This window comes from Thunnus albacares, chromosome 7 (assembly GCF_914725855.1).
Source record: "Thunnus albacares chromosome 7, fThuAlb1.1, whole genome shotgun sequence".
NCBI lineage: Eukaryota > Metazoa > Chordata > Actinopteri > Scombriformes > Scombridae > Thunnus > Thunnus albacares.
Window position 1 is genome coordinate 10715177 of NC_058112.1, and position 13268 is coordinate 10728444.

General features: G+C 42.5%; 1 protein-coding gene across 4 annotated transcripts in view; it reads right to left on the bottom strand.

Moving 5' to 3' along the window:
* srgap1a (SLIT-ROBO Rho GTPase activating protein 1a) overlaps window positions 1-13268 on the bottom strand; it is an 85523-nt gene that overhangs the window by 14240 nt on the left and 58015 nt on the right. For 2 of the 4 annotated variants that reach the window (XM_044356787.1, XM_044356789.1), the window contains exons 9-17: window positions 10279-10476; window positions 9646-9730; window positions 8491-8518; window positions 6937-7042; window positions 4685-4745; window positions 3851-3928; window positions 3493-3627; window positions 1246-1351; window positions 799-1023 (exon numbers count right to left, since the gene is read on the bottom strand). In XM_044356787.1, coding sequence (XP_044212722.1) covers window positions 799-1023; window positions 1246-1351; window positions 3493-3627; window positions 3851-3928; window positions 4685-4745; window positions 6937-7042; window positions 8491-8518; window positions 9646-9730; window positions 10279-10476 — 1022 coding nt within the window. Of the gene's footprint in view, window positions 1-798; window positions 1024-1245; window positions 1352-3492; window positions 3628-3850; window positions 3929-4684; window positions 4746-6209; window positions 6244-6936; window positions 7043-8490; window positions 8519-9645; window positions 9731-10278; window positions 10477-13268 lie in introns of those variants that run through there. The other 2 variants (XM_044356788.1, XR_006404198.1) reach the window with 2 other exon arrangements.

Here is a 13268-nt window from a genome sequence, read left to right on the forward strand (position 1 = left end):
CAGGAGATGGTGAGATGGGTGATTAGCTCAAGCCAGGGATAAATCCCTGTGTGCCTCAGCCTGTGGTGATGAAGGGGATACAGGCATAGAAAAGAAGAAGAAGAAGAAGAGGCAGATAAAGAGAGGAGGAAACAAGTGATAAGTCCTGCTTAAAAGATGTGAAGCTGGCAAAGAACTCCGGTATGTGCTGCTATTCACCTAATCACCGTGTCCCTGCCAGGTGACCTCTTTCTCTTTCTTCCTGCGGTGATCATGGTAATTAAAGTGATTGTTTCAGCCTGTCTCACCTAGAAAGTAGTCCACCATGTAAAGTCAGCACTGAAACATGCTCTGCCTTGTCATGTTCTTTAACCACAGACACCTAATTGGTTTGTAATTACTCATATAAACTCCACTGACGTACTACTAACACAGCTGCAGCGTTGAGCTGCGTCTCAGAGCACACGCATACCTGCATGCTGAGTGAGTCTCAAATGAAGGAGGTTTGGCTGTGTGCCTTTGTGCTATTCACGATTTAAAAAAAAAAAAGGGAGTGAGAAAACTACTGCTGTCTGCCCAACTCTCAAACCTACATCTCATTTAAGAAAGCAGTGACCTCAGAATGCTTTTTGTCTCCATTTTTAATCCTGGATAAACTACGACTTTACCCTTAGGCACCAGTGACAGGGTGGTATTGTAGTTAGCAAGTGTGTGTGTGTCTCATAACTCAAGAGATCACAGGAAACTGAACCCTGAAGAATGACGTTATGTTTGGATGATCCATCTGTAAAAGCATCAACTAAATGCTTCATTCCTCACCAATAGTCTCCTCCAGCCATGCACTTCTCATAGATGGGCCCATCCAGTTCTTTGGCATCAGGAAAGATGGTCTCATGGTGGATGATGATGGTCTTGATGATTTCGTTGACGTGGGCCTGGCAGGACACCTGGTCCTGGCTGTCCGGCGTGGGCATGAGTGTGGGGCCAAAGCATATGGCCAGGTTGTATGGGTCCATCATGTTCTCGTCACTGTACTGGGACAGGCTGGGAAAGAGGAGGAGACAAAGGATGGAGAATGGAGGGAGGTAGGAAAAGAGAGAGAGATAGGGATAAGATGAATGAGAAAAGGTGGAAGGAGGAAACAGTGAGGAGGACATGGCAGCAGAGACAGTATTTTAGACAAATCATGATGCATAACTTAAGAAGGAGCAAGCCTTATAAAGTGAACTGACAGATAGATTTACTGTTTAGTGTCTATAAACTTACTGGTTGAGGAAGGCGAAGAGGTAGCGCATAACGATGAGGACTGATCTCGGAATGGTCAGGAGAATCTTGCGGATGTACAGCGCTCTCTCATACAGGTTTTCTATTCCTACAGAAGAAAAAAAAATATTGTTAAATGAATGAGGTTTTCTTAGCTTCACTTCAGTGTGAGGGTAAGGATTTACATCTGGAGTTCATTTTTGTCAATTGGCCTCTCAGATCCAATGCACCACCTTGCATAGCAGCATATTTAAAACACTCATCTATCTGATGGTGTCCACATATTGGTTTTACTAAACCAAGTGCCAGGATATAAATACAAGAGCATATTGAAGCTGAGCCTGTTACTTATCAAAATGACTGTAGGTTTCTGGGGGACTGGCAAAGATTAACTAATGCGGTAACGTTACGTGTGTGTGTGTAGATCACACAGGAAAACGTATTCACTCTGTTGTCGTGACCCTCACGTCAACTTGTGTTCCTATGCTGACACCACACAGGAAGAGGAAGAGGAAGTGGGGAAGGAAGTCGGCACTCTTCGTTAGCACCTGACACTGAACACGCCAAGGGGTTTTTTCCTGCTCTAAAAGAAAACGGCATCTCTCTAAAACTGTTCTGTCCACATCTCTCGTCCCTGCAGAGACGAAGATAATGACAACAAAAGAGTAACTATTTCTCAATAAACTTCAGCACGTGATCATTATGGAGATTTAATACATAGGCAAAACATTTTAAATCAATCTCGTTTTTCGCTTTATCAATAAACAAGAGAATGCCACCCTTTAGGTCTTTCATTACTATCTCATTTGTTCCGCTGTGGCACTTGAAGCAGCCTATTTTATTTGGCTGAGCTGGGGCTGTGCTCGCTGCTAAAAATAGCCCTGTCACCCTCCAGCCACTCTGTGCCATCTGGGATTTGGGCTTCTGGGATACTTGTGATGCATTTCATCTTTCATGAACACCTAACTAGGATTCTGCAAGGTTCCTGAGACCTTCGGAAGCTACTATTTTAAGATCTACTCCAGTGCAAGCTTATACATCACTACAAAACACATGTGTAAGCACACCCAAGAAAAACATCCCCACTGCAAATTCCAAAATGAAAGATATCAGGAGCTGCAGTGTGTTGCTGTGGTGAAAAAAAAAAAAAAAAAACACAGTCAACTGAGAGTAGTTAAAAGGAAAAGTGATCCTGAAGCTGGTCTAAGCTGCTCCATATGTAATAAGCAGAGGGTTTTTAATATGGAGCCTGCTGGGCGTACAGCCCACACTGCAATCACTGGCATGTTGAGCTGGGGAATGTAAACAGGGAATCCCCATTACTCATCCTGCACAAATGTGTAAAAGTACACCCAGGAAGCACACACAGCTACACTTTGCACGCTCACGAGTACACAAAAGCCTACGCGAACACATTTCACACACAAGTACACATGGTGCACACGTACAAGGCGTTACGGCGCACATCCATGTCCATGTGACTCCATGCCTGTTTCATTGTTCTTTAACAGATCCTCAAAGCCCCCCCATGTAATGTCTTAAAAGATCAGAAAAAGCCACACAAAGAGCTGACTGATCTTCGAGCTGACTCACAGTAAAATGACAATGTGACTATTCTTGTGAGGATTCAACTGTAGATTCAGCTCTGGGTTCAACCATTGCTCAGGACATTGCTGAGGACATTTAACATTCCACCACCATCATGTAAGCATGACCACTTATGACACATAATATCACTCTCAGTACTCAACCGATACCACAGTAAACACAAAGTGAGAAGTCAGAGCCATTCTGCTAATGAAATTCTACAGACAGTAGTTTTATCTATATAAATTTATTTGTATAATTTTATACACTTTTTTTTAATGTCACTAACTTTGAGATGCACACATAGCGAGATGAGGACTAGTGCATATTCAGTGCACATACATGGTATACAGGAGAGGAGCTATGTGATGTGCATAATTTAGTTTTAGTTTGATCACTTGCTCTAAGAAATCTAGACACAACTGGGGGAAGTGTTTTTCCATAACTGCTGTATGCTATGAGTTAATTTGGCAGTAAAGTACATAAGTGAGGATCCATATTGCATCTGGGTGAGATGAATTTGCCTTTTGAATGAGACAAAAATCATTAAAAAAAGTTAAAGATTTGAACAGGAAAACATAGTGTTGTTATGTCAGAACACTCTGCTCTGATTGTAACCTCACAGATATTAAGCTAGTAAAAAAAAAATGTGTGTTCACTTACTGATGCAGGAGAGCAGATCACTGAACCTCTCTTTGGGGAAAAGAGGGTTCTCCAGACCTCGGAAATAGAGTTTGAGAACGCCAGCCACCGAGTTGATGTCATGATTGTTCTCATCATCTGTCAGAGGGTCGTTTCCTAAAGACAAGACAGCAGGTCAGTTGGATATCTTTAAAAAAGATTTAAATGCACATGATTTAATGTAAAATATATGCGCCGTAAATCAAAAAGCTCACTGGCTAAATAACACGATGAGTCATAATAACGACGTAATTGGCCCAAACATTTGGATCTGATAACAGTGAGTCAAAAATAGATAAAAATCATTTATTGTTCCGGGAATTTAGCAGACATCATGTACCTCTCTCAAACGAGTTCTTGATGTCATTGACTTCCAGCTGGGATCCAGATACGCGAAATATTCCTTGATGTTGAAGGCCTGCGCAGAGACAGACAAAGACAAACAGTTTAAGGAAGGTGAAACAGAAGCCAATGGAAGAACATAGACACACTCATAGAAAGAAACTCCCTCACTCAGCAAACAAAGCCTACTTTAGTTTGGACCTAAAAGGCACATCCTGTTCGTTAAGCCCCTTCACTTTTCTAATTAGAGATAATTAATGAGTCAGAGGCACCACAATCAAGTTTTACTAAAGTGTCTTCCAGCTGGGATTAGGACTTAATAAGGGGAGAGGTCAGGGGTCAAGACGAAGCATAATTAGTCTGCTGTTTGTCTTCTTTTAGCTTTTTCTTAGTACGTCATCAGTTGGCTGCTTGATGAGATACAGCAGACGACCCAGCGAACCCTGAGACCTCTCTGCTGTCTCATCTTTAATGCTTCAAAGTTAACATTCTTTCTGAGTGTCCTTTTCAATCTGGTTTAAAGCCTCATCACTTGTGCCAGGCTAAGCTGTCTGTCTGTCGGGGTGGAAAAGGCTGCGCCGTGGTAAACAAGATGGAATCTGCATTTTCCCATGACTGCAACCGAAGTGGAACAAACTGTAACCCCAAGATGAAAAAAAAAATAATGTACACGCCCAAACAATTAGCGCCTGTAGATTGCTTAGGTTTCACTTTACACCAAAAATAAAGCAGGTTGCAGACAGTTCAGGAAGAGAATATACAAATATCAGTGTATGATTGTTTTACTTAAGTGGTTAAATGTCTACACACAGTATAATAACAACAAACTCACCATACAAATTTATGTAGCGAATACAGCTTTCAACCACACGAGGAATAGCCTGTCCAGAGTCCTTTAAAGACAACAAAAAACATCAGATCACATATAATTTACACTAATTGTATTTTTTTCACATGCACAAGAGCCATAGAGCCCAACCAATACTGGATTTCTGAAAATGATACAAATAATAATTGAGAATAATACTTTTTTTTTTTTTTTTTTTTTTTAAATAACACAAAAACATAAAATACAGTTAGTGGTAAAGATAATCTGAGTTAAGACATTTTACAGTTACACAATGCACTTTTTTTTATAAAATATAATTATATCAGTAAATACAGGAGTACTTTTTGATCAATAAATGTAATTGAAATAATTTTTAATAACTCTAAATATAGAAACACTTGACACAAAACTTTATGCGGTATTGAATGTAGGATAACACATTTATTATGGCACTTTATGTCTCTACAATGTCTTTTTACATATCTGAAAACATACATGTTGATGCCAATATATATATCTGTGATGACCCAATATGGACCGATGATATTAGCCTTCCGAGGTATTGGTCGGGCTCTGACAAAAACTGGTTAACGTGACGTTCAAAGTACATAAACATGCACACCCAGTGTAAGTGAAGTTGGTAGGTTTAGATAGAAAGTGAGGGTTAGTAGGCTGAGATCTCACTGAGACAGACTGAGTTGACATAAACAGCTGTGAAATATCACAAAGTATCGAACAAATCACTTACTAGACTACAACAAGCAGCATGTAAAACCCTGTTGTCCCACACATTTCAATGGAGCCCCAGTGATCCTAAATATACTTTCTGTCTTGTTATGCTAGCAATCAGTGTGTTTGAAGTGATGAGAACTTATCTAAAGAGCAACACGCTCGATATGGAGTTCTGGGCAGAAGTAGAGGAGATGAGAGGAGCTGCACCGTCTCCTTAAGAGAAAACACATTCCTCTCACGCACTTAGACGTGGACTGCACTCTTGTTCTGCCACTGTGCCAACTGCTCCCGAGGCTCAGTGCTGGACAGGGACTCAGTACATGCTTTTAATGATACAGTGGATCTGTTCACATCCCTCAGGGGTATACGCACGGTCCAAACACGGCAACCATGCCAAAATCAACTATCTATCGTTGGAGTGGAACCGTTGAGGGTTGAGGCACAGGTCTGGTGCAGCAGGATTATGTAATACTATCTCTTTGCGTATGTGAGACTGGGGATGAGTGCTTTCTATCAGATAAACTCAATACCAATTTCGACATTGGAAATGGTTCATGCTGTTAATTTCCAAAGACAATTCGACCTGAACAATTTGCTGTAACATCTTTGTTGAAGGAATATTGATTGACCAGATTTTGGAAAACAAAACATCAAATCAGTCTGTCTGAGTCAGTTGATGATTACAAGATATTAACAAACACAACAAGAAGTGAAAATGCTGTTAAGGCAGGACAGATAAAGGAAACTGAGCGCAGGCAAGCAGCATGGGCCCCCCAAGATGCTTCAAGGTGTCTACCTGATGTCGAGCGTGTGAGTTCCGTCGTCCGCGGCTACAGAGAAATGACGCAAGAGCCACAGATGGAGAGAGAGAGAGAGAGACAGAAAGAGAGAGAGAAGCAAGACCCAGATTAGGACCACAGCAGCTGCCCATCAAAGCTTTTACTAAGAGTGCACCCTCATTCCACTCTGTGCTGGCATCACACCCAAAAGAAAACAGTGGGAACTGGACAGGACAAGGCAGGACCGGACATGGTCACTGGTGGGAGGCAGAGAAAAGGCCGGAGGAGGGAGGCGGCACACCTTATCAGTCTGGCATCCGCTCACTGACTGTCATTTACCCTGCTGCTTTCACTGGCCTCTGCTCTCACTCTGGAGGAGGAGGAGGAGGAGGAGAGAATCTCTCTGCCAGAGCAGCTCAGTGATGCCGGGTCAGCAGTGAGTCAGTGGAGCTGACTGAGACAAACATTTATCCCTCCAACTGCCCTTCCTCTCCTCCCGCAGCCCTCCGAATCTATCAGTGCCACCCCTACATCTCAGACGCCGACTGCCAGAGCTCACTTACTCATGAGGGAGGTTTCAAGAATCCATCTTAGCACAAATACGTTGTTGTTATTTGTTGGTAAGAGATAAACTAAAGCTAAGATGCTTTGGGGGAACCCACCAAAATGACCAGAAAGCCAGAGCAAGACAGGAAATAGATAGGAGAAGGAGCAATGTCAAGCGGGCAGACTGGTAATCGGTACCTTGATAAATGACTCCAAATTGCCATTAAATAACCTAACATTAAAAACAGAGCGGGGTCTAGCCCGCCGGGTGCCAGTGTGGGTTTTGAGCGGACCATTGGGATGTCTAGAATACAAAAAATGCATTAGAATAAGTAAACAATGCAGTTTTCCTTTCAGAATAGTTCATCTCTGCGAGGCTTCTCTCCAATAACTTTCATGCCCTTAAAGAACTTGAACTGAAGTTGAGGCTGACTAATCTTTAAAACCGCCCGACTTAAGATGACAGACAGGTGAATAAGGGTATTTTCAGCTGCCGCTGAGACCCATGAATTATTTTTTTCTTTATAATCCTGTCTCTTCTCTCTCTACAAGATATCACAGGCCAGTGAAATATCAGACCTGCTGAGAGCATCATGTGTCAGCATCCACCTCATGACAGGCCCCGCGGGGCACTGCCTCTCTTAGTTTGTGTGAATGTGTGTGTGACTTAATGCAATTTGGCTTTTTGTGACCAGCAGGACTGAGATGAAAAGAGTGGAGGACTTTAGTCCCTTCTGCTGCTCAATCACGGTGACAGAACTACTCTGCACAGGAAGGACTGGTGATGAAATATCTGTTCATACCCACACAGAAGATGAAATATTTGTGATGTGAGTAAAACTTTGTTTCAGATTTCCTAATGATGTAAAAGCACTGTTACTTTACTAATATTTCACCTGAGTATAAACACCATTAATTAGTTTACTCAAGAAATTTTGTGTGCACAGAAGAAACATTTCTATTCAAAAGAGAGGACATTGTTGGACGTGACCTTTCCCGTGTGATTCTAAAAGGACAAACTAAACTTCAACATAGATAGTTTTGATTATTAATAACTAAATATTACAAAATAACATGCAGTAACAAAGTTGAATCAAATTACTTCTCTTTGCTGACTCACAATTCACTGTGAAAGGCTCCATAACTGTTTCTCATAAAGAGCTGAGAATAAGGTTATATAAGTCAAGTATGCTGATTCTGTGATGGGAATAAATGTAATAAGTTAATTCCATACTTTGATCCATTTTCAAATATGCAAAACTCCGACTAAGGGTTCAACTGACCCATCAGTTCTTATTCACTCCTCTGGTTGTTCTTGAAACCTGACGCTAAAACATTAAAATTTCATGCAAATCTTTTGCTCTATGATTACTTAAACATTCTCCACTTTACCACCTCTCATTCCCTCTAAAGGTCTGACAAATAGTACTATTAGGACCGGGAAGTACAGTAACCCAGCCATATGATAGCAGCCTAAGCTTAAAAAAAAAAACACAGAGGCTTGCACATCTGTTCAGTGCTCTTCTGAGTCTAACTATGGACTCCTCTGCTTTCATGGTCACAGAAGATTTCACACGACAATTTCCTGAGGCTAAGTGCTCTCGCATTGATGAGCTGCAACACGTCACAAAAGTTTCTGTCGTCCTCGGAAAAGAAAAGCGGACTGGATGTGTGTCTTGAATACGCGCAGGTCCGTGAAGTGTGTGTGTGTGTGTGTGTGTGTGTGTGTGTGTGTGTGAGTGTGTGCTTTACCTTGTGGTCATGTAGTCAGCTCTGTGGCCTGCGGGTGAAGAGAGAAAAGAGAAGAGATGTGAGGGGAAGCTAGACATGTGGACATGCCAGAACCTGTCTCTGAGGTCCCTGCGGTGCATTGTGCATACGCCTAGTGAAGCATTTGAAGCCTGCCATCTGTCCGCAACCGCTGGCCTCTTGAGCAGCACAAACAAAAACCCATACACACACCTACGCGCGCACACACACACACACACACACGACAGCTCATGGCTTGCACAGAGACTTATACAGGCAACTCTTTAGTTACATCGACCTGGCACACAGTTGTACGTTGACAACTGACACCGGCACGGCCAAACAGAGACACACTAATCATTATAGTAATACACAGAGCTTCAAGTTTGGACAGGCAGAGTAAGATTTAGCACAAAATAAGTTCCAAATGGTTTTGGAGAACAGGAGTAGTTTTGAATATGGCCATCTGTTCCCGTGAACAGGATCTGACCTGTCTGTGTATCTGAGTGACTCATACTGTACCTCAGCTCATTGACAGCAATATGATTAAGGGGCACGTTGGAGAGGCAGGAGACTTTTCTCTTCCTCATTAGGACACGGCTCCATCACTTATTTAAGCAGACAGTTTGACTGAGACCACCAGGACCGCAGGTTAGCACGGTGACTGACAAGACACACTTTGGGTTGACGGTAGATTAGCTGAGGCCTCCAGGAGATCCCACCAATGTAGAACAAGGGGAGACCCATCGTAATGACCACCACCCCTCTAATACATTGCAGTCCATTAAGTTTGGAGCAAATCAATCACTAAGACGGATAATACGAATTCACAATCCCCCTCAGCTCTGGCTTGCCTGGCTAAAACCCAGATTACTGTCTAGGAGCTTTGACTAGTGGAAAAAGCAAGCAAACAACGGGAAATTTGCCATGGAAAAGACTGAAATTGCTCTGGAGGACTGCAGAAAAAAAAAGAAGACAAAATTCAATAACCAATTGTTAGTTATGTTGGCTGTTTGGACACAGATTAGAGCTAATACATCCTCATTTTTGGCTGGAGGAAGGCAGGTGGAAGGTAAGAATAAAGTACTCGACACAGTGTGAGAACGAGAACAGTGGGAGCTACGAGAGGAGGGTAAAGTAAAGCGATTGTGACCGTACCTTCACCAAGTGTCCTCTTCAGCAAGTCATGTTTGGCCTGCAGTTTGGAGATGAGATTGCTGCCCTCCAGAAACTCCCGGAATTTCTGTGGAGAATTGAGAGTAATTACACGGCGGCCCTGAGTGCCAGCTACAGTGCCCACTCTTAAGATAGCAATCTCCGATAAGGCAGCCAAGGGCAAAGGACACACTGAGAGTCTTTTTAAAGCCTTTATCAGAGCATGTCCATCTTCAGACTGGAACAGGATAGCGGCTGGGCTTACAAAATGGAAATATTTTGGGAGAGTTACCCCTCTGCCGGCTGATCAAAGATTTCAAAAGGGGGCTAAGTGAATAAATTCAGAGTTTTAAGTCCAATAGAATTTATAGATTAAGCTTTTTAATTTCTCCATAGAGGCTTTGAGTTCATATTCTAGAGATTTTTGTAGCATCTATTAGAGTGTGTAATCAGACAAGGGAAATGTGGCGTTTTCACTTTTTAAAATATCTAAATATAGAAAGCTAAACGAGGCATCAAAGAGTCTACAAGAGAGATTTATTTTTATTTTCATACAGAAATATAAGACATCTTCGAAGGTTTTTCCTCTTTCTATTAAGCACCCTTTCGTCTCTTCAGCCACACATCTCTACTCACCATGAAGTAGAACTGCTCTGTCTCCTGCTGGTTGGCCCTCCTCTTGGCAATGCTGGGTTTGCTGAGGTACGTCTCCGACACGGTGGACTTGACTGACTCGGTGGATCTGCTGTGGTGGAAACACTCGGACACGTCATAGTCTTCGATGGTCACCATGTCCTGGATGGTGGTGAGGGTGGCCTCTGACGTCTTTTTGATCTGAGCGAAGAAGGGATGGAGGGAAGATGTTGAAGAGTCATTTGCCAGAGCAGAGACCGCCCCGCTTAAAAGCTTGATGTCATCTCTTCACTTTCACCACTGCGGCGTACTAAGCAGCTTGAATCATCGCACTTCCTAAAAACCTCTCTTGCTATCCTATGACACTTTAAAAAATTCAGGTGGTTTCTGACAAGACACACATTCCAAAAAAAAAAAAAAAACACTATCCCTTGAACATGACGCCCAGCCAAAGCAATCAATTTGCATGCACTCAGAGGGGCCAGAGGTGAGTAGGAGATGGTACATCCAGTTGCAGGCTTTTAAGATTCATTTCCATAACCGCCTCTTCCCTGTCAACAGAACTGCTTCTCTTGGAGCTTATAAACGTCAGGACTTGGCCAAACATGCCCCGCCACTTACTGAGAAAGATTTCGGCGAGGGAGTGCTGCAGGCCATGACTGTGTCCAGTATACAGTGTGATCACACAAGACAGGAGAGGATGTGACATACAAATAAGAGGGCAAATGAGTTTCTAATAGCGCAGTAAAAGTTTAAGACATCAAAAGCTGATAAAAATTGATTGTTCTTGCAGTATAGTGTGATGGAACAAGAGTCTTAGGGCCAACGTTGGCCCTAAAACAATGTTATGAGAATAAAGCTGTACTTTTGAGAAATAATCATAATTTATGATAATAAAACTGGAATTCTTGTGAGAAGAAGTGAAATAAAGAGGATTTAACTAAGAAAAAAGTTGTATTATTTTGAGAGTAACATTTTAATATTTTGCTATAAAAGTTCTCATGGTAGGAGAATTAAAAAAAAGTCTCTTTTTAGGAAAAAATGAGAAAAAATCATTATATGCAACTTGTCCTCAAGAGTGGCCCTAATTCTACATTAAATACAGGGCCATATGGACTGAGGACATTTGCAGAATGAGGAAAAATAGGGATAGAAAGAGAGAGAGAAAAAAAAATAACGGAGACAAACTGACAAGGAGGAAGAGTCTAGAGACTGTAAAGTGTGAGCAGGAATCACTGATGTGGAAAAGCTGCAGAGGAAAAGAGGCCCAGCTGATGTAGAAACACCAACAACTGCCTCTCAGGAAAAATTCAGCAAAACGCTCCTCTGCATTCAACAGAGACACTGCGCGGGGGGGGGGGGGGGGGGTGGAGCGCTGTGACCATCGCAGCTTGATTGTGTGGGCTTTTAAAAGGTGGGGGCATCACAGGTCAACGGGGCCCTGAGTGAGGCGCAGCTGGAATTCCTCCTAATTATGTTTAATGATCAGGAGGACCCCCACTCAAATGTGTCACCATTTCTCAATTATTAAGGGAGTCTGACCTCAACGCTAATGAAAGAACTAACTGTTACACACACAGAGACAACAGTGGATAATAGCTTGTTTTTAACTGCATGACCTGTGACTCATTTGGCCTTTAAAAAAAAAAGAAAAAAACCCACCTGAACAGCAAGGTGGACTTCACCTCTTTCATGTGTTGCTGTGATGGATTACAGTGCTGACACGTATGCCTCTGTGCACAATGTGAGTGTAGTTACAGTGTCATCCATCCCATTGGAAAGCAAAAACACACTGCAGGTTGGAACAAGGCTAATGACAATGTACAAAAGGAAATTGGGAATTCTGGGATCATAAAACTTCGCAAAAACATCATCCTGTCTTGTGACGACAGTCAGGGATTGTCAGTTGGTGATCAAAGGATTGATTTTCTGTGCCAGAATGAAAAAGAACCTGCTGACTATAATAGACAGAGAGAAAGGTAATGAAATAAAATGATAGATCGGTGATGCTTGAGTCCTCTCCTGTGAGATTTAGACAAATCAAACATCCATGACGTGTCCCTAAAATAGATAACTACCTGCCACAAAAAGTCATTAGTTCTGCATTCTGAGTGCTTTTGGTCTCCCTCTCCTCGTGTCCCTGCAGCCTCATCCTGGGTGGCCTCGTGGAGGCGAGAGGCCCAGCTGTCATCAGAAAGACAGGACCCATGCATGCGAGAGAATTGCTCCCAGTGAAAAAAGCTGTTGGGTTTATCCATTATTCAGCAGACGAATAGTTACCAGTGTTCACTGCTGGGCTCAATTACAACGGAGCTCTTAGAGAGACATGGTGGACATGCTCATTAGTCCCTGCCGCTGCACAACAGACCTGGAGAAAGTCCCTGGGATTTAGTTAAGTTTGTTTATTTTAATGCAGAACCTTCACCCAAGTGTCTTCTACGGTGCTATATCAACAGTTCGGCAATTGATGAGCCAAGTCTCAGTTTGGTTTACTTGTGGTAAACGTTTTCTGAGTTGAATATAAGTCATGTTCCATTCGCCACACTTTGGAATCAATGTTATACTGCGGGGCAGCCGTACAACGTCACTAACAGTTATTTCAACACCTATTATCTCATCTCAGAAGGAAAACTGCTGTCCCCAGCTTTCAACAGACCCTGTAGTAAGTGTGTAATCTGCTGATCATCCCGCTATGAACACACACACATGCACAGGCTTTGATGTGCCTCCCTGAGATTTATCTGAGGAAAAACAAACACTCCCTGCAAAGGAGATGGTTTTAGATTGCCCGGGTTTAGTGTGAAACGTCTTGAGAATAACCGTAAAGTGTGCTTGTGTATCTGGTGAAAAGACGGAAGAGAGCAGAGGAGGAAATCATCATCTGTGCCGGCTCTGGTGCATACAGAGGCAAATGAGATCTAAATGGCCAGATTATTAAATCTGAAAAAGAGATGAACCATGCTGACTGATTGAGGAGCTGCAATGAACGGTGT